This window comes from Erpetoichthys calabaricus, chromosome 2, assembly GCF_900747795.2.
Source record: "Erpetoichthys calabaricus chromosome 2, fErpCal1.3, whole genome shotgun sequence".
Lineage (NCBI taxonomy): Eukaryota > Metazoa > Chordata > Cladistia > Polypteriformes > Polypteridae > Erpetoichthys > Erpetoichthys calabaricus.
This window is the reverse complement of record NC_041395.2, coordinates 223112006-223134410: the sequence shown is the minus strand read 5'-3', so window position 1 is coordinate 223134410 and position 22405 is coordinate 223112006. Positions and strand designations below refer to the sequence as shown.

General features: G+C 39.0%; 1 protein-coding gene across 4 annotated transcripts in view; it reads right to left on the bottom strand.

Annotated features, from left to right (window-relative positions):
- cdh23 (cadherin-related 23) overlaps window positions 1-22405 on the bottom strand; it is a 1336251-nt gene that overhangs the window by 956306 nt on the left and 357540 nt on the right. For all 4 annotated transcript variants that reach the window (XM_051923904.1, XM_051923901.1, XM_051923902.1 and 1 more), the window contains exons 5-6: window positions 16799-16846; window positions 14079-14171 (exon numbers count right to left, since the gene is read on the bottom strand). In XM_051923904.1, coding sequence (XP_051779864.1) covers window positions 14079-14171; window positions 16799-16846 — 141 coding nt within the window. The remainder of the gene's footprint in view (window positions 1-14078; window positions 14172-16798; window positions 16847-22405) is intronic.

Genomic DNA, 22405 nt, shown 5'->3' with positions numbered 1-22405 from the left:
TTCCCAGTAAGTTTTACTGAGCTTAAAGACCACATTGCAATATGTAACAATATGAAAAACTCAAGCAAAAAAATACAATCATTGTAACCTTCCCCCCCAAAAAATAAAATGCATTAAATCCTAACCAACAGCACTATTTTACGCCAGTTCTGGAATACCTCCAATTAAATTCTCATTAGCGTTACAGAACGTGTCTTAACAGCAATGCCCCAGCAGAATTTTACAAGTTTCTATCAAATGACTTGGCACCTTAATTGCAACAGACAATATTATTGATTTTCGTATAATCACAGAATTTCTTTGGTAGTACTTACCTGAAAAAGGATGATAACATTACATCAAAAGAGCAAAATTGGTGGTGTGATTTTATTTTGCCAGAAAAATATGCAAAACTGTATTACAAATTTTGTGAAACAATGAAAAAATGTTTTTTTTTTCTGCTGTTAAATGTTTACATCAGGAATAAAAATGTTCAAACATACTATGACTATTAATGTTAAACTCCTTCAGTAATCCATGTTATCAATAATTGTATCTGATATTAGCTTTAAAGGTTACACAACACTTTTAAGGCTTTACACTATTCTCCAATACGATGAATAATGTAAATGTATCTATCTGTTCTTATCCAAAATGCTGCAGATAAAAAGACTAGCTGCTTTAGTTTATCAGAAAGAGTCATTACTGAATATGTATTTATATATGGATTTATGCATTGTGTTCCAATTTTTATAAGCAGTTGATACTTTGAAGTGGTGAAATTTGTATGTACTGTAATGAATAGAAAGACCACTATATGAACCATTTCATCATGGACCATAGCTAATGCGATGAGTCAATCAGAAAATAATAAAAAAAAACAATAAATTAAATATGATCCATTAATTTATCTCCTTTCTGACTTGGTTAGTCAGCTTGCTGCCAAAATCCCTCACTTTACAGTATTGGGCTAAAGGCACAAAGTAACCCTGAATGGAGCACCACACACACAAACTGCCAGGTACTCACACAAGCCAGTTTAAAGCTACCAGCTAAGCAAAGCTGCACATTTTGGAGATGGCGTGAAAAACCGGAATACACACATACCGTATAGACAGGGAGAACAAAAAGCTCTACACGGGCAAAGCTTAGGCTGGGATTCCAAACCAGGTCTCTAGACTTGTTAAGTGGCTGTGCTAACCACTGTGACACTCTGCCATCACATTAAATACGATTTGCTTTCTACTAATAATTTGACACAAGAAAGAAGGACCTTCTTATGACACATGTGAAAGAACATTAGAAGAAACAAATGTGTTCATAAAAAGCTCATTATAAAAGAATTAACATTCAGAATGTATTTATATGTGGATAAAATCACATGTAAAGAAGCTTATTTCATGAAGTGTTTTATGTTTAAAGAAATGAAGGGGATTGGAGTAGGGGAGTTCAGGGAGGATTGGGAATTGATTTGAAGAAGATCAAACATATTCCAAATCACAGTCAAACTGCTATCCATAACTTATAGTTCTCAAAGTCACACAATGTTTTCTGGTGTTTGGGACTTAAGGTCCAAATATTTTCAAAAAAACAAAAAAACTGTATGCATATAGTGCAGTGAAATCAAGTTTTTAAGGGAAGCGATTTGCTCCCAAAGCTTAGCTTGGTGGTATTAAAAGCAGCTCTTTCTTTTTATTCCTTTTCCTCATTAAGCCACTTAAAATTATTTACAGCAGTCAATTACTGCTAGCATTCCCCACTGCAGAGAAATAAAACAACCTTTAAATTGCCCCTTACTTCTTTTAAATACTACATCTTTATCTATAATGCAAATTATAAGCGGATTATATTAGAATAGTCTCCCTAAGAATTTTTAAAGATTAAGCACTCAAATAAAAAAATAAAAATAAATGAATAAATAAATACACACATCTATAACAAGAGTGTGCAGTTTGTTATGTAGAGTATTCTATCAATGATTCCTATTCATCTATTCATTCATGTACCAAACTCATTTATTCCATTACTAAGCAGCATTATAAATAAAACCCAATCCCAACTGGTGCCAGCCCATCACTGAGCACATTCTGGGACTCACCACACAGTCATTCACACACACTGATCCTATCTACCTATCATGTGTTTGGGATGTGGGAGAAAGCCTAAGGACCCAATGAAAGCACACTGAACCATGGGAGAACACGCAAAACCCGCACAGACCCAGGACCACATCAAGCACGCTGTTCTAATACTGCAGTCTGAGCCTATGCTTAGTGAAGAGCACTTTACAAAAATAAATGGAGCTGAATTTATAAATATCAATAAAAACAACACTTACTGAGCCATGATATGGTCACACAATAGCCGGCACTGTTGGATCACAGCTCAAGTACATCTTCTGGACCAGCTGCACGTATATATAGGTAATCTCTTTAAGACATTGTAACGAAACCTCATCCTCTTATATGAATTGTATTTACCTGTAATGGTTTATTAAAAATTCTCAATTCACAATATCAGGATGCAAATGTATCTTATTTTAATACTTTTTCATTGTTTTAAAGCATTGTTGAGGCACTTTGATTTTGTCTTAAAACTTGTTCTCAAAAGGCAGGGCCACTCAGTGTATCAGGTTCAACACATTCATAATTACTTATTAAAAATATGGACAGTCCTGGGGATACAAGTATTTTGCACATAAAAGAATAAGATGTAACCAATCACAAACTGGGGAAAAATAGAATTGCTTATTCATTATCCTGTCACTAGAAACATCTCAGATCACAGGTGGTGTAAATCATTTTTATCTTCCTTTATCAACATTATAATATTTTTCACAGTATAAACTGACAAGAATCAAAAAAGATTAAAGACTACCTGAAAGTACTAGCTCAAATAATACTTCTGTGGTGCTTTATTACCAACGTGTTTGCATTTTACACCAATAACAAGTTGTCATTTTTATATTTCTTTTTTGATTTCCTTTTTTAAATTATGAAGGAAGAAAGATCAGGCCTACAGTATCTGAAACTCCCAGCAGCTTATGATAGACTTTAAGGAAACAAGCGGTTTTCCTCCAGAAATAGGATTATGAGCAATTGTGACCAAAGGCTGGGGTTCGTTTTATAACCTGGTAGGCATAATTTAGCTTTTTCCAAATAATGTCGTATTGATAGGATTGAGAAATCTGTTGTCAACAATGGTGCTAATTTATTGGAAATTGTAAGGAATTAGAGTTAATTTATGCTAAACAAGGCAGCATACTGTATACTTTACCATTATGCTACTGGATTACATCTGAATAACTTTTAGCAGAATCAGTTCATGTCATGGCTATGATTTATTAATAGCAAATTGTACACTGCACAATGAAAAATGATTGTGTAGAAGTAAAGGTGGCCAGATTTAACAAGTCACCCGATCCGCAGTTATTTTTTTTATCTTTCATTCAGAGTTGCTTGGAGGTAGACGAGGCAAGTTTGAACATGGATGGATGATGACATTTAATAAGTTATTATTAAATTATTTTAAAATGATAAGTGTTGTGATGTGAAATTTTGCATACAAGTTGATAAATATTTTGTATGTCTTTATTTGTAACTTAGACAAAGCAATGTAACATTAGTGTTACATTATTAATAATAACAACAATGGTTTGATGGCTTAAGAACCCCTTCCCCCCTGTTAGGGTAATTTTACGACAGGGTTGGTGGGAAGTGCCTCAAACAAGTTTGGTAAGTGTTTCTCTGCTAAAGTCTCTCTCTCAACCCCCACAGGAAAGCCAGGCTGCCTACCTGCCAAGCTTTACTTTAACATATGGTTTGGAGGGCAGGTGTGAAGGTGTTCTATTCCCACTGTGAAATAGTACGGCCCGGTCATACACAGACGGACACCGATTCAGCCATCACCACACGTTTATTCACAATTATTATTTACAGTCACTAAGTGCACCGCCACCAAGCCCCACAGTCTCCCAAAGTCCAGGCTCTCAACAGCCACTTTCTTCTTCTCTCTCACGTCACTCTCACTTGGGCCTCTCCTCGCCTCCTCTGCACCGACCTTGTCTTCCTCCTCACCCGACTCCAGCCTTGATTGCAGGGAGGCGGCTCCTTAAATAGGCGGCTGATTGCTGACCGCACCCAGCCACCTGTGACACCACATTGGTCTGAAGTATGGCTGTTTGGAACTAGCTTGTATCAGAAGCCTTTAAGTACCATGACGTCCTAGTGGCTCTAGGGGTTGGACAAAAAAAAAAGCTATAAATTTGCTTGCTTCACCTCACTCTCTCTCTTACTAACATCTGATGAAGGAGCATCTCACACCATGAACTGAAAAACACAATGAAGAACACAGGTTGGCAGCCATATTGAGACAGGCATGCGGCCTGTTCTGAAGAAAGCTGACCACAAAATGACGACTTAACTAGAGACATTTGAAGTAACTAACAAGTCTGTGTGCCACCTGAAACTACACATCAACATTATTTAAGTGGTAACTTAACTCCTGCTTGTCTTTTACTACACCTAATTGCCTGAGGTTATACATGTAGAAGGGAAGGTGGGGAGAAGTTAACTATATATATAAAATTCTTTTCGTGTTTGAAACGGAAATTACGTATGAGCGTTTGAAACGGAAATTACGTATGACCACAGAGGAACAGGAAAAACATTCTTAATAAACCTGATTCTTGCCGAGAGAGCGAATGGTGACATAGCTCTGGCTGTAGCGTCATGGGGAATCACTTCTAAATTATTAGATGGTGGCCATACAGCACATTCGGCATTGCAATTACCATTAAACCTCGCTCACGACAAAAATCCAAATTGCAACATACGCAAGGGCTCTGGAAAGGCAAAGGTCTTGCAACATTCAAAGATAATAGTTTGGGATGAGTGCACCATGGCACATAAAAGAGCTTATGAAGCCTTGAACCGAACAATGCAAGATCTCAGAGATCCTACTAAAATAATGGGAGGTACTGTCAGTTTACTTGCAGGAGATTTTCATCAAACATTACCAGTTATTCCACGAGGGACACCAGCAGATGAACTCAACGCATGTTTAAAATCCATGCTTCTCCCACGGTCAGTTATATGTCGTGTGTTCTCGCGTAGGTACACCAAAAAATGTATACATTTATGCACATAATGGGAAAACAAAAAATATAGTATACCCGAAAGCACTTCAGTTGTACTCAATGTATCTTTACTTCTTAAATGTTAATGTTTTACTGTTTAATAATTTATACGCTTTTTATATGTTGTTCAGATTCTTTTATCAAAATACCAGTAACGGCACACTGCATACACTTGACTTGAGCATTCATAGTATTCGTCCTCTTTCTCTGTACATTTAGCATGCGTTTGCTCAGAGGTTGATGCACATCCTGCTTCCTGAGCATTTCTTCTTTACTCCACTCTAGCGACCCGCTGCTCCTCTTTCATCGGCATCTTTTCATGTTAAAACTGATTAAGTTAGTTTTTGTGTTGCAATTACTTAGGACGTTTTCTTTAACCTTTCACTTAATCTGGCACTTAAGTCTTCAATCTGCCTCAAGAATGCAAGGTGGTAGGGAATGAGAACGGCGGCTGTGTGCGTGCTGCCGAGAGTTGATTCTACAATAAAATAAAATAAAAGTAAAAAGAGTAATAAAATCATCACCCCGAAAGCGGATAGTAGACGTCACGTAGTATAATGTGTACCAAATTTCAAGTCAATAGGTGAAACGGTTTGCGAGCTGCTGGTGATTTAAAATCCTGGACAGACAAACGAACAGCCACGGTAGCGTATTATAGAAGGTTTTACTGTTTAATAATTTATATTTATATGCAATGTGCTTCTTATATATTCATATTCTCATATGATAATGATGTTAATAATGTTTATATTGATTTCTATGTTACTGTAAATGCTCTTTATTTGTTGAAAAATAAAATTGGCAATTAACAGACTTATTTTATAAATACTACATTTTATTTTTTTCCCTTGCACTCAGTGAGCAAAGCCACTGGGTAATCAGCTAGTATACTATATAATACCTTATAAACAGTGGTAAGTCTGGGAGATTTGAGGCATTCTGACAAAGGCTACATATTAATAATACAAAAGGGGAAAGTAGAGTAATGTATTACTCTACCAAGACAAAACAATAATTTTATTAATTCTCTTGTATCAATATGCATTACTTTCCATTTCCTATATAAAAGCAATTTTGACATTGAATGTATTGCTGGCCCATACATTGTCATTTACAGTATAACCTGGACAGTGACATCACATTTTTTTCAAAGAGGGAATCATCCCAAGACCCACACCATACTTCAGTGTTATCATTATAGTTGTGTGGCTAGATAATCATTTAATGTTTAATAGCAATTGTAAAATTATATTTTAGTACAGTTCTCTTTCAATCTGTGCACCATGTTTACAATTGCTGCATTTTTTCTTACAGCCAGCTGCACCATTTCTCAACAACACTGTTAGGCTGTCTCCATACAGTTGTGTACTTGAGACTAAGGTTTTCATATCATTATGTACAGTGTGAGATGCAATGAAACTGCTCATTTGCAGAGATGACTTTTTAATGAGATTTTACAGAACTTGTAGAACAAAAGAAGGCCGTAGCAGATGGGACATCATTTTACCCACTCATGCTTTTATAAGCATTATATGATCAATGAAGGGCATATAGTACATACATTAATGTATGAAAGGTATCTGGAGTAAAGCAAAGCATTCATGCAAACCTTTATCTCAAGTCATTCCCCATGCACAAAAAGAAGAGCACAAATAAGCAGAATTGAGAAACCCCTCTTAGCACCTTAGACCAGGCTAAACTGGGTGGTTCACCAACATGCCCACCACTAAGCAATGCACGAGCAGTTATTTAATCTCCCATCTCTCTCTTTCTTTGTACTCTCACTCTTTCTGTAGATCTCAGATGCCTAGTTGGCCATAATGGGGATTGAAACAGAGGAAAAGTAGAAAACCTTTAAGTACAGTGTATTTAACACTTAATCAAGGAAGCACTTCTTCACACAAAGTGTCATGGGAATCTGAAACCAACTATTAAGTCATATGCTTGAAATGGAAACCAAATGTATCTGGGTAAGATAAATTAGCTATAAGTTAAACAAACAAGGTTGATAATTTGAATGATCTCTTTTCATTTGTTAGACTTGTTAGGTTTAAAAAAATAAAAAGAGTGCTGCTTAACATAATTTTGTCTCTTCATGCATTTTTCTTACAGCTCTAAAACCCTCATCAAAACAGATTAAATTGACATACCATACAGTGCATCCGGAAAGTATTCACAGCGCATCACTTTTCCACATTTTTTTATGTTACAGCCTTATTCCAAAATGGATTAAATTCATTTTTTTCCTCAGAATTCTACACACAACACCCCATAATGACAACGTGAAAAAAGTTTACTTGAGTTTTTTGCAAATTTATTAAAAATAAAAAAATTGAGAAAGCACATGTACATAAGTATTCACAGCCTTTGCTGTGAAGCTCGAAATTGAGCTCAGGTGCATCCTGTTTCCCCTGATCATCCTTGAGATGTTTCTGCAGCTTAATTGGAGTCCACCTGTGGTAAATTCAGTTGACTGGATATGATTTGGAAAGGCACACACCTGTCTATAGAAGGTCCCACAGTTGACAGTTCATGTCAGAGCACAAACCAAGCATGAAGTCAAAGGAATTGTCTGTAGACCTCCGAAACAGGATTGTCTCGAGGCACATATCTGGAGAAGGTTACAGAAAAATTTCTGCTACTTTGAAGGTCCCAATGAGCACAGTGGCCTCCATCATCCGTAAGTGGAAGAAGTTCGAAACCACCAGGACTCTTCCTAGAGCTGGCCGGGCCATCTAAACTGAGCGATCGGGGGAGAAGGGCCTTAGTCAGGGAGGTGACCAAGAACCCGATGGTCACTCTGTCAGAGCTCCAGAGGTCTTCTGTGGAGAGAGGAGAACCTTCCAGAAGGACAACCATCTCTGCAGCAATCCACCAATCAGGCCTGTATGGTAGAGTGGCCAGACGGAAGCCACTCCTTAGTAAAAGGCACATGGCAGCCCACCTGGAGTTTGCCAAAAGGCACCTGAAGGACTCTCAGACCATGAGAAAGAAAATTCTCTGGTCTGATGAGACAAAGATTGAACTCTTTGGTGTGAATGCCAGGCATCACGTTTGGAGGAAACCTGGCACCATCCCTACAGTGAAGCATGTTTTTCAGCGGCAGGAACTGGGAGACTAGTCAGGATAAAGGGAAAGATGACTGCAGCAATGTACAGAGACATCCTGGATGAAAACCTGCTCCAGAGCACTCTTGACCTCAGACTGGGGCGACGGTTCATCTTTCAGCAGGACAATGACCCTAAGCACACAGCCAAGATATCAAAGGAGTGGCTTCAGGACAACTGTGTGAATGTCCTTGAGTGGCCCAGCCAGAGCCCAGACTTGAATCCGATTGAACATCTCTGGAGAGATCTTAAAATGGCTGTGCACCGACGCTTCCCATCCAACCTGATGGAGCTTGAGAGGTGCTGCAAAGAGGAATGGGCGAAACTGGCCTAGGATAGGTGTGCCAAGCTTGTGGCATCATATTCAACAAGACTTGAGGCTGTAATTGCTGCCAAAGGTGTATCGACAAAGTATTGAGCAAAGGCTGTGAATACTTATGTACATGGGATTTCTCAGTTTTTTTTATTTTTAATAAATTTGCAAACACCTCAAGTAAACTTTTTTCACGTTGTCATTATGGGGTGTTGTGTGCAGAATTCTGAGGAAAAAAATGAATTTAATCCATTTTGGAATAAGGCTGTAACATAACAAAATGTGGAAAAAAGTGATGCGCTGTGAATACTTTCTGGATGCACTGTATGTGTCTGGGGTATTGGCCTCAATAAAACACTCAAGCAAGCTGAATAACCTGACATTAGTTCAAACTGACAAATATGACAGCTCTCACAATGGGTCTACTACTCATACACTCATGGAAGTATCTGTTTTGCATCTCTGCAATGCCCTGTGAAGTACTGTCAATGGGACAAATTCTAGGTAAAACAGCGTACCTGTACTTTAATAGTTTTGCAGAGAATATCTTTAACCTCCAGCATACGTCATTTTTAGAAGGCACCTTGTGAACAAAAAGTAAAGTCCCCAGTTGGCCACAGTTTGGGAAGCTGTTCTCTAAACTATGCTTTCGTTGCTCCTGCCAGTTGGTCGCACACTCAGTTAACCTCTGTTTGTGTGGTAGGTTTCAGTCACAGGCTGGCTCCAGCATCTCTGCAACCCTGAACCTTTTGTTCCACCATTAGAGGAACACTATAGTCCTAATTAAAAAAGTCCATGCAACTTTGAGTCTCTGTTGGCCAGGTGATGTTGTCGCCTCCTGTATTTTTCCTTGTCCTCACTCTTTCAACACATATGGCCAAGGTCACCTGAAATAGGTTAGCATTACCATCTTGCTCACACACCCAGTTGGTGGCCATCTTTTTGGCCTATTTGGACATGAAGGACAATTACAGGACATAAAGAACCCTGGCATTTGCAGCTTTTCTTGCTGCCCATGTGGCTCTCTCTCCCTCTTTCCTAGACACTTGATGCAGAAGGTTGCCCTGTCCTGTGCCACCATAGTGGCACTCTTCCTGCTGTGCACTCTTGCCAGCCAGCCACTCCTTCATGTGACTGTCTAATTTGTATAGCACTATCTCCAAATACAGTATCTTTGACCTTATCAGACTGCCCAAACCAGAGTCAATCAGCTTGCAGGGAATATAGTAGTGGCCAAAAATTTTTGAAAATGACACAAGTATTGGTTTTCACAAAGTCTGCTGCTTCCAGTGTTTTTAGATCTTTTTGTCAGATGTTTCTCTGGCAGAGTTAAGTATAATTCCAAGCATTTCATAAGTTTCAAAGGCTTTTATTGACAGTTATATTAAGTTTATGTAAAGAGTCAATATTTGCAGTGTGGTCCCTTCTTTTTCAAGACCTCTGCAATTCACTCTGGCATCCTGTTAATCAACTTCTGGGCCAAATCCTGACTGATGGCAGCCCATTCTTGCATAATCAATGCTTGGAGTTTGTCAGAATTTGTGGGTTTTTTGCTTGTCCACCCACCTCTTGAGGATTGACCACAAGTTCTCAATGGGATTAAGGTTTGGGGAGTTTCCTGGCCATGGACCCAAACTTTCAATGTTTTGTTCCCCGAGCCACTTAGCTATCACTTTGGCCTTATGGCACAATGCTCAATCATGCTGGAAAAGGCATTGTTTGTCAAAAAAACTGTTCTTGGATGGTTGTGAGAAGTTGCTCTCAGAGGATGTTTTGGTACCATTCTTTATTCATGGATGGGTTATTAGGCAAAATTGTGAGTGAGCCCACTCCCCCTTGGCTGAGAAGCAACCCCACACATGAATGGTGTGATGGATAGAGGCCCTTGCCCGTCCTCTTGAACCCTCTGACTCAACTCCAGACCACCAGGTAAAAGTCCAAATTTAAATATTTTATTAGGACAATAACGTGCACAAAGCACCCTCCTCTCCACAATACTCAATAATAAACAATCAATAATCAATCCTCCACACTCCCAGACACTTTGCCACCCATTCCTCCCAGCTCAGCTCAGTGTACTGGGCTTCCCAGAGTCCATTTATACAACCCTGACCCGGAGGTGTTCCCGTTCAAACAGTCCACAGTTCCTTTTCCCTTCCGGGGTCAGGGTAAACAGTCCTTTTCTTCACCCGGGAGCACGTCGTTTCTTCCTGTCACGTTGACCGTGACGTACTCCCGGGTTATAGGGCACATGCGAGCCTACGAGCCCCCCTACAGCGATGCCTGGTGGCCCCCAAGGTATCCAGCAGGGCTGTGTATAAAAACTACATAGTCCATGAGGCCCCTGCTGGAACTCGGGGCATGTCCACGCTGCTGGGAGAGCTCCTCCTGGCGGCCTGGGGTTGAGGGGCCGGAGAAAGAAGCCGGCAATCCACCACAATGGTCTAAGGATGCTTTACTGTTGGCATGACACAGGACTGACGGCAGCGCTCACCTTTTCCTTCTGCGGACAATCTTTTTTTTGGACGCCCCAAACAATCGGAAAGGGGATTCATCAAAGAAAATGACTTTACCCCAGTCCTCAGCAGTCCAATCCCTGTACCTTTTGCAGAATATCAGTTTGTCCCTGATGTTTTCTTGGAGAGAAGTGGCTTCTTTGCTGCCCTTCCTGATACGAGGCCATCCTCCAAAAGTCTTTGCCTCAATGTGCATGCAGATGCACTCACACTTGCCTGCTGCCATCCATGAGCAAGCTCTGCAATGGTGGTGCCCCGATCCCACAGCTGAATCAACTTTAGGAGATGGTCCTGGCACTAGCTGGACTTTCTTGGGCACACTGAAGCCTTCTTCACAACAATTGAACCTCTCTATTCTAACTCAATCAGCATGACAGAGTGATCTCCAGCCTTATCCTCGTCAACACTCTCACCTGTGTTAAAGAGAGGATCACTGAAATAATGTCAGCAAGTCCTTTTGTGGCAGAACTGAAATGCAGTAGAAATGGGTGTTTTGGGGTAAGTTAATTTTCATGGCAAACAGGGACTTTGCAATTAATTGCAATTCATCTGATCCCTCTTCATAACATTCTGCAGTATATGCAAATTGCCATCATAAAAACTGAGGCAACAAACTTTGTGAAAAGTAATATTTGTGTCATTCTCAAAACTTTTGGCCAGACTGTATAATGAAGTGCAGAAGTACTTTGCATAAAAGTATAGATTTCTGGAAACATAATTTCAAAAGTGAGCACAAAAAAGCTTGTTGTCTTCAGTAAAAAATGGCACTTCAATGTCATATCTCATTTACTGCCCACACACAGTTGAGTACAGAAGTTTGTCAGTTGAAAACAGTCAAGTTTTCCTTAAACACCGTATTTAAACCAAAGATATGTGGATTGAAACTTTATTAAAACACAAAAGTTCAGTTTGCTTTGTAATTATCAGATGTGCAGTATTCATGCCTCTCTTTCCACCTGCAGCTTTTAGTTGCTAGCTTTTCTACTGTATTTATTCTTCCTACTGCTTGAGTCAACCATGACAAGGAGAGATATACAGATAAGAACTCAAATATTGACTATTAAAGCTTTTTTTCAGTAAACACATGTTTATACAACCATGGCATACAACACTTAGCTTTTTAGTAACACAATAACAAAGCAATTAAAGGTAGAAAGATGGAAATTTGACATCACCTATTAAAAATTTCTTTCAAATGTCTCTGAGTTTTGTATAGTATTTAAAAAGATATTAAATGCTTTTAATAATTACCATTTTAATTATTTTCAACTATATTCAAAATATTATACTTTAAATTTTAACTTTCATTTCACTTTCATTGCCAGTGATTCTGTTGTTTGTAATGAGGAACAAAATAGGAATGTTTTTTATTCATATACAATTTTTATGAAAACTTAATTTCACAGGCAATTTCTCATATGTGAAATGTGGAATGCAGTAAAATTTTTGGAGGTGTATAAGGGTGTTTTTTGGGAGGAAAATAAGGAATACTGCTCCCAAAAGCCTCCTTCCCACCTCTGTGTGTACTTATATTTTTTTCCTCAGCAGCAGCATACTCCATGCAAACTATTTCAGTCCACTAAAATCAAGACTATTTCAGTCTCTCGTTTGCATCACCACAGAGGGGCACCATGCTTGTTTTAAAAAAGATATTCTACATTTTTCCACTCAGAGATACAGTAAAATGCACCATCATGCACATTTCTCTGTTTTTCCCCCAGTAAAATCTCACTGCATGAGAAGCCGACCTCAACCTCCATTACCTATCAATTGTCCTTTCTTCTTTTTTGATTGCTGCAGAACAGGTTAAGGATATGCATTCTCTCAAGTTTGTTTTCAGTCTCTGATGCATCTTTAGAATTGTGGTTGCTAAGATTGCAAGGTTGTCATCATAATTGGCAAAGGCGTGATCATACTACCAGAACATGTCTGGTGGTTCAATAAAATGTCTGCACATGATAGTGAATGAGTCATTTTTTTGTTTTTGTTCACTAGAGATCTTGACTTAAATACTAAATGACAGACCCACGCAGAATTAATGCATGTAAATGCTCCCAAATACTACTAAACACCTTTCCTTTTGTGTTAATAGCATGAATTGTACTAAAAACTAAACACTTACTGAAGTTACTAAAATTTAATTTTGCATGAATTATCACACTCATTACTTGTTGTCTGAGATTGTTACCAAGTCTCTGCTTTGATAAAAATCAACTGTTTGCTGTGAACACCTATTGTTGAACATGTGCCAAAAGTTCCAGGTTGTAAAGGAACTAACTGCATCAAGGTCAATAAATAAGGACTATGGTGCCTATATTCTTGTTTACTGCTTAACTTTGGTCGCTCATTGCTTTACTTCAGCATTAAAAGAGTAACAATCTGTGCTAGACAGCACATGGCAGGTTTTGATTTTTAAACCACTTTAGTATTTTGTTTACCACAACCATTGAGGAATATTCTAACTTTATGGACACAACACTATAAGCATATATAAGCATTTATTCATATTTGTGACTATAAGTAAATGCATTTTAACCCCACTTTCAAAAAAGCTCTTATAAACTGGTCAAGCTAATTTATTTATTTTAAATGGGCAACATTTTAGCCATTTTTTAAAACGAATGTAACTCAGCATTGCATCAGTAAGCTGTAGAGAAAACTAGCTAGCAATTATAAACACAATTATAAACCATAGTACAATTTGAGAAATTTTTACAGTTGTTAAGAACATCAATAAAGGCTAATAGGGTTAATGCTTCAAGACCAACCGGGTCCGTCTGAATGAGAACAAACAACTAGACAGGTCAGCTGTACATAGCATTTACATGGAGCAGGACACAAGTGGCATACACATTTGTTGGAGAAACATTGGCTGACCACAGATATAGATCAAAGTATCTGGTCAGATTTGTCAATAATGGAGGGAGTCTTTAACATAACACTCAGATGAACAGCAGCCATTCACTGATTGATCACATTCTACTTAACAAAAGCACCCAAGTATCGGAGACGTGGTACAGTCTTACCTCAGGAATGCGGACACTGTAAGGCTGATTATGAAATGTTGGAGAATTGTCATTCACATCTCCTACTTGGATATTTACTGTGCCCTTGATGACCTACAAGTACCAAGAGAAAGACATTACAGATTACTATCATCAACAATGGTAAGCTCTATTAAAAATTAGTCATCTAATGTGAAGATTGACTTATACGGGTTTCTGTCAAAATAAAGAATATAATGCAATTTTTAAGCTTATTTCTAACCATAAACTTTGCATTCCTATGTAGCAAGGGTCTTTTTCCTGAAGAAGCTCCCTTTGCCATAAATCAAAGCACAGAATTTTAGCTCAAAAGGGTTGCACAAGACATCCCATTTCACTGTACACTATACATGTGATAATATCCCATGAACCTGTTTGAGGATTACTAATTCCCATTTATATCTGTGGAAGTCTCTAAAGTGATTAAGGGCTTGGACTTTACAACAAACATTTGCTAGTTCAATCCCCATCTCTAACTCACTGTGTGACCCTGAGTTGTAAAAAATTGCACTGAGCATCTTACATGTTTACTCAGATAAATGTGTCACCCAAAAATTAAATAAAAATAAAAATGCTAGACTGAAGGTTCTAAAGTAGAAAAAATATGTCATAAGACAAATTATTAATTAAGAAGTGAAAGCTGTGCAAGCATGATCTAATCTTTGGAATGGAACTTTTGTTTGTTAACTAAGCTTTATTTGATATCAGGGATATAAGTATAATCAATCACAATAAAAGTTACTTAAATATGAATCCATCCATTTCCTATATACTCAATTTACTGTCCAAGTCCACCCATTGATTCATTTTATATTTATAGTATCAAAGAGCTGCAGCAATTTGAGCAGCACAGGGCCACATCTGGATGGAACTTCAGTCCACCACAGTTTCACTTATAATGTACACACATTCCTAATCACTCATATCAGGCATTTTAAAAGTTGCCAGTTAATGCTATGGTTTGTCTTTAGAGTTTTTGCAATAATCAGACTTCCTGGAGGAAAACCACATAGGTAATAGGGGAATCCACACAGAAGTCACCAAAGCTTACAAGTAAAAACAGATCTAACAACTGTGAAGGAGTTGAGGCTAAACTCCCACTCTATTTCATAAAAGTAAAACAGTTTAAACAACTACTACAGTGCATATCTCTTTTTACTCTGATACCAGGATTCACCTAAGGGTGATGCAGGCAGTCCTCAGTCTTATTTTGCAGAAACAAGAAGTCTGCACTAACTGGTAGTCTACTGCTGTGTTTCTCATTGGAGCATTCAACATGGTGGTCCTGCGAGTGAGGAGCAGTTAGGAAAAGGAACTACACAAAAGCCGCCACACCTCTGCAAAACATAGGGTGCTAATGATGTCCGTCCCATGTAGTCCAGAAGACTAGGATGCGCAAATTACAGTTGCGTTGTTAAGCAACACTGCCCACACCTTTTCCGTGTTTCTGCTCTGTTTTTTCTTTCAAGACATTCTAAAAATCATTACTTAGTCTCTCATGTTGCTCCCAAGGTGCATAATGAACTTCAGTGTTCCCTGGCGCCTTTTGAGAACTAATCTTTTCGTGAAACACCTTGAGACTGCTTAAGCTTTCTACATTCTAACAGCTTTTCTTCACTAACTCTTCAGAGTCAGTTTTCCCCACATAGTCTTGGTGGTAACTGTGCTGCTAAACGTCTTGTTCTCTACCAAAGTCTGTTACTCTCAGAGTGTTATATTTGCACTATCCTGCAGGCTCTATTATTTGCTGTACTTATCCTGATTTTGTACCCTGTTGTAGATAATAGCATTGCCCCAATAAATAAAAATAATGTTGTTGATGTTGCTAATACTGCTACTAACTTTATTAAAATAAGCTAAATAATTCATTTATTAAAGAACTGCTGTTCATGTAATAAGGGTAGCATTTTAGTGAATTATTTAGTGCTGCTACCTCATAGACCCAACGTTTGGGTTTGAATTCTGTGCATAATTGGGTTTTCTTCTAGGAACTCCGGTTTTCCTCCCATAAAACGTGTGTTATGTTAATTGGCACAAATAGCCGGTCTTGTGTGAGTGTTAATTGACGCAACCAGCCCAATCTCGTGTGACTGTGGGTGTCTCTTATGAGTAAGTCTATGACAGACAGATGTGTGGGTGGTGGTGCTGTGCCTTATAGTGGGGCTAAGTAGACACCTCAACTGATGTCACCAGGAAGTTCTCCACTAGCAGTGTTTAGAAGCAGTACCTGTCTCGGCCAAGGCTGGGAGTCTCCTATTAGATCAGGCTGATAAAGAAACTGCTTCTGAGAGCCAGTGTGATCCAGGTTTGGCAGGTTTGCGGCTGGCCATTGGCAGTTAACATTGTCATAGTTCGTAGTGTGAGTCCATAGCAATACAACAGGTTAGATTCTGGGTTTTTGTGACCCCATTTTGTATTAAGAGAGTCTGAGAATATTTTTGATCATAAGTAGTAGTACTATTATTGAAGAAGGAGCAGTAACATTTTCAAACCCAAGCCTATCCTGTAGTTCAAGAAACAGTCCTGAATGTGGTGTCAGTCTATCATAGGCTATTATTGTTATTATTATATAAGCACAACCACTTTATAAACTTTTCTTATTAGACCCAGTTACATTTTTTCTATATTCTTAAGAACACATAAGAAATCAAGACACAATCTCTTGAGATACCATAGCCAACAGAAAAAAAGTGACCTCTTACCGCTTGATTGTCGCTGACAGAAAATTCAACTTGAAATTCAGATTTTGTCTGAAAAAGATCAAAGATACTCTGAATAAGTGTCATTCTTTTAAGAGTTTTGCTTTTATTTTAAAGTTCATTTCAGAATAAGCACTGATGTCATCTTTCCAGTTCCTATAAAATTAAATGAGCCATCATCTGTTACCAGAAATATACACAGCATGTAGAAATCCACACAAAGAAACCAAACAAACAAAGCAATATGTTGTAATGTACTACAGTAAAGCACTATAAAAATATCATTATGTTGTGGTGTGAATTTTGTATATAAGTTGACAAATACTTTGTATGTCATTCGGTCTCAGCTTTTAAATCCCGGCTGAAGACTCACTACTTCAGTTTAGCATATCCTGACTAGAGCTGCCGATTAACTGTACATACTGCATCTCTGTTGTTAGTCATTAGCACTAAAACATAAGTAGCATGATAGTTATAATTGGATACTAACCCTCACCTATTCTGTTTCTGTTCTCGGTACTCAAATGTGGCACTTGGTGCCACGGACCACCTGCCAAGTTGTTTTGGCCTGCCTAAGGTAAAGTCATCCCAGATGGAGGATCGCAGGAATCGTGGGAGAAGAGGGATCCTTTCATCGGATTGGCTGGCCCAGCACTGTTTCAGCCATGGAATGGCCAAATGGGGGAAAGCAGCTTGATGAATGAGGTCTCCAGGACTCTAAAAATATCCAAATCTTATTATGTGATATCATCTACTGTTTAAATTCTGCTCTGTACTTCTAAAATTTTTATTTTTTTTTACTTCTAAAAAATGTTTTATTTTATACTGTACTGAGGATTTGTTCTGTTCTGTGTATTGTATTGTATTGACCCCCTTCTTTTGACACCCACTGCACGCCCAACCTACCTGGAAAGGGGTCTCTCTTTGAACTGCGTTTCCCAAGGTTTCTTCCATTTTTCCCTACAAGGGTTTTTTTTTAGGAGTTTTTCCTTGTCTCTTAGAGAGTCAAGTCTGGGGGGCTGTCAAGAGGCAGGGCCTGTTAAAGCCCATTGCGGCACTTCCTGTGTGATTTTGGGCTATACAAAAATAAAATTGTATTGTATTGTATTTGTTAGCCAGACAAAGCAAATGTAATATTTGTGTGTTATTTCATTGATCTGCTTTGTGACAGACGGCCCGGGGGTCTTACCCAGTCAGGACACAGGGAGATATCATGTCAACAGCAGTACCTCCCCCGGGACACGAGAGGGCAGCCCCCTGGTTTTGAATCGGGGCCACGAGCTTGGAGCTTAGAAGCTCAACCCTGCTGGGGCCTGTGGTCACTGACAGGAGGCTGCAGAGCCTTGGTGTGCAGCACTTCCGCCAGACCCGGAAGTGCTGCCGAAATATGATCAGGGAGCACCTGGAGCACTTCTGGGTGTACTATAAAAGAGGCTTGCCTCACTCCATTTGAAGAGCTGGAGTTTAGAGGCAGAGGACAAAGCTTGCAAGAGAAGAATTGAGGTGGCAGTAAAGAAAGAGAGAAGAAGAGAAAGGATTGAACATTGTGGGTTTGTGCATTGTGTTGTGCTGAGGACTGTGAAAAATAATAAACGTGTGTGTTTTTGGGACTTCTGAGTCTGCGTGTTTGTCTGTGTCGAGGCTTATCTTCCACAGCTTTCATGTCTAATCCAAGAGTCCTTAGGATTGACCCAGGAAGTTAATTTTATGACAGAGTTGGAGGAAGTGCCTAAAACCAGTTTGGCAAGTAATTCTCTGCAGGAATCTCTCAATCAACCCCCCACAGGAAAGCCTAGCTACCTACCTAGCTGGAGAATGTATACATTCAGTTGCTTTACCGCTCCCTTTCTCACTCAGCATTACCATGAAAAGGACAACACACAAAAGAGCACAGCTTAGCAGCCACATTGAGACAGACATCTGGCCTGTCCTGAAGAAAGCTAGAAATGGTGACTTAACTAAAGACATTTAAGCAACTAACAAGTCTGTGTGCTGCCTGAAACTACTCATCAGCATTTATCAGGTGGTATGGTTGCCAATATTCACTTATACTTTGCTTATTTTTATTAATTTATTAATATTATCAATAATACATTATTGACTCCTACTTGTCTTTTACTCTATGTAATTGCCTCAGGTTATAGATGTAGAAGGGAAGATGGGGAGAAGTTATAAAGTACAGTGCCTTAGAAACAGTAGTAAGTCTATGGGATTTGAGGCATTCTGACAAAGGCTACACATTAAAGAATACAAAAGGGGAAAGCAGAGTAATATAAAACTCTACCAAGACAAAACAGGTCGGACCAGGCAATTTCAGGTTTTATGGTTTAGGAAGAACTTGCTATCCTTGCTGTACCATTAATTTATTAAGAGCAGGTAAACATGATAAGTAAAACCAATTCTGAAGAAAAACAAGTTCAGATGGAATAGAGTGTGGCTGACAATACAGCTTCTCGAGGTTGGAGCTCATCACACACCTAAAGTGGCTGTACTTTCGAAATCAACTACAAGATATTGAAAATGTCCAAATGAGGTAATGATTAAAACAATTAAGTTAATGAATAGTCTAAAACAGCAGCTCTGGGACTGCAGCTGCCAACAACTGATCCAGGAGAAGTCACCGTGAATGAGATTTAGTTTTAAATCAGTGGTAATTAAGGCGAAGCATGCATTACTGTGAATATTCACTTGTACAACCTGAATGTTAGTGGGGTGCACAGACAAGGACAGTCAGTAGCTGTTACTCTGAGTCCCATATTCTGGCAATCAAATGATATAATTAGCCAGGACAATTCAAAGTTTTTGTCTGTTTTTACCTGCATTTTTATTACTCTTTAATTTAATATTGTTTTTGTCTAATATTTGTTTCTGTCTATCTAACTGTTTATCTATCTAGGACAGCAGAAGTTGATAATGGTACATGAAGCAACAGATTTTGTCAAGTATACAGTACTGTGCAAAAGTTTTAGGCAGGTGTGAAAAAATGCTGTAAACAAAGAATGCTTTCAGAAATATAAATAATGATTTGTTTATTGTTATGAATTTACAAAATGCAAAGTGAGCGAACAAAAGAAAAATCTAAATCAAATCAATATTTGGTGTTACTACCTTTTGCCTTCAAACCAGCAACAATTCATATACAGTGGTGTGAAAAACTATTTGCCCCCTTCCTGATTTCTTATTCTTTTGCATGTTTGTCACACAAAATGTTTCTGATCATCAAACACATTTAACCATTAGTCAAATATAACACAAGTAAACACAAAATGCAGTTTGTAAATGGTGGTTTTTATTATTTAGGGAGAAAAAAAATCCAAACCTACATGGCCCTGTGTGAAAAAGTAATTGCCCCCTGAACCTAATAACTGGTTGGGCCACCCTTAGCAGCAATAAACTGCAATCAAGCGTTTGCGATAACTTGCAATGAGTCTGTTACAGCGCTCTGGAGGAATTTTGGCCCACTCATCTTTGCAAAATTGTTGTAATTCAGCTTTATTTGAGGGTTTTCTAGCATGAACCGCCTTTTTAAGGTCATGCCATAGCATCTCAATTGGATTCAGGTCAGGACTTTGACTAGGCCACTCCAAAGTCTTCATTTTGTTTTTCTTCAGCCATTCAGAGGTGGATTTGCTGGTGTGTTTTGGGTCATTGTCCTGTTGCAGCACCCAAGATCGCTTCAGCTTGAGTTGACGAACAGATGGCCGGACATTCTCCTTCAGGATTTTTTGGTAGACAGTAGAATTCATGGTTCCATCTATCACAGCAAGCCTTCCAGGTCCTGAAGCAGCAAAACAACCCCAGACCATCACACTACTACCACCATATTTTACTGTTGGTATGATGTTCTTTTTCTGAAATGCTGTGTTCCTTTTACGCCAGATGTAACGGGACATTTGCCTTCCAAAAAGTTCAACTTTTGTCTCATCAGTCCACAAGGTATTTTCCCAAAAGTCTTGGCAATCATTGAGATGTTTCTTAGCAAAATTGAGACGAGCCCTAATGTTCTTTTTGCTTAACAGTGGTTTGCATCTTGGAAATCTGCCATGCAGGCCGTTTTTGCCCAGTCTCTTTCTTATGGTGGAGTCGTGAACACTGACCTTAATTGAGGCAAGTGAGCCCTGCAGTTCTTTAGACGTTGTCCTGGGGTCTTTTGTGACCTCTCGGATGAGTCGTCTCTGCGCTCTTGGGGTAATTTTGGTCGGCCGGCCACTCCTGGGAAGGTTCACCACTGTTCCATGTTTTTGCCATTTGTGGATAATGGCTCTCACTGTGGTTCGCTGGAGTCCCAAAGCTTTAGAAATGGCTTTATAACCTTTACCAGACTGATAGATCTCAATTACTTCTGTTCTCATTTGTTCTTGAATTTCTTTGGATCTTGCATGATGTCTAGCTTTTGAGGTGCTTTTGGTCTACTTCTCTGTGTCAGGCAGCTCCTATTTAAGTGATTTCTTGATTGAAACAGGTGTGGCAGTAATCAGGCCTGGGGGTGGCTACGGAAATTGAACTCAGGTGTGATACACCACAGTTAGGTTATTTTTTAACAAGGGGGCAATTACTTTTTCACACAGGGCCATGTAGGTTTGGATTTTTTTTCTCCCTAAATAATAAAAACCATCATTTAAAAACTGCATTTTGTGTTTACTTGTGTTATATTTGACTAATGGTTAAATGTGTTTGATGATCAGAAACATTTTGTGTGACAAACATGCAAAAGAATAAGAAATCAGGAAGGGGGCAAATAGTTTTTCACACCACTGTAGGTACACTTGCACAAAGTCAGGGATTTTGTAGGATTCTAGTCAGGTGTATGATCAACCAATTATACCAAACAGATGCTAATGATCATCAATGTCACACGTAGGTTGAAACACAGTCATTAACTGAAACAGAAACAGCTGTGTAGGAGGCTTAAAACGGGGTGAGGAACAGCCAAACTCTGCTACCAAGGTGTGGTTGTGGAAGACAGTTTCATGTCATGGCAAGATTGAGCACAGCAACAAGACACAAGGTAGTTCTACTGCATCAGCAAGGTCTCTCCCAGACAAAGATTTCAAAGCAGACTGGGATTTCAAGATGTGCTGTTCAAGCTCTTTTGAAGAAGCACAAAGAAACGGGCAACGTTGAGGATCGTAGACGCAGTGGTCGGCCAAGGAAACTTTGTGCAGCAGATGAAAGACACATCAAGCTTATTACCCTTCAAAATCGGAAGATGTCCAGCAGTGCCATCAGCTCAGAACTGGCAGAAACCAGTGGGACCCAGGAACACCCATCTACTGTCTGGAGAAGTCTGGCCAGAAGTTGTCTTCATGGAAGAGTTACAGCCAAAAAGCCATACCTCCGACATGGAAACAAGGCCAAGCAACTCAAGTATGCACGAAAACATAGGAACTGGGGTGCAGAAAAATGGCAGCAGGTGCTCTGGACTGATGAGTCAAAATTTGAAATATTTGGCTGTAGTAGAAGGCAGGTTGTTCGTCAAAGGGCTGGAGAGCGGTACAATAATGAGTGTCTGCAGGCAACAGTGAAGCATGGTGGAGGGTTCCATTAATGTCTGGGGGCTGCATTTCTGCAAATGGAGTTGGAGATTTGGTCAGTATTAATGGTGTTCTC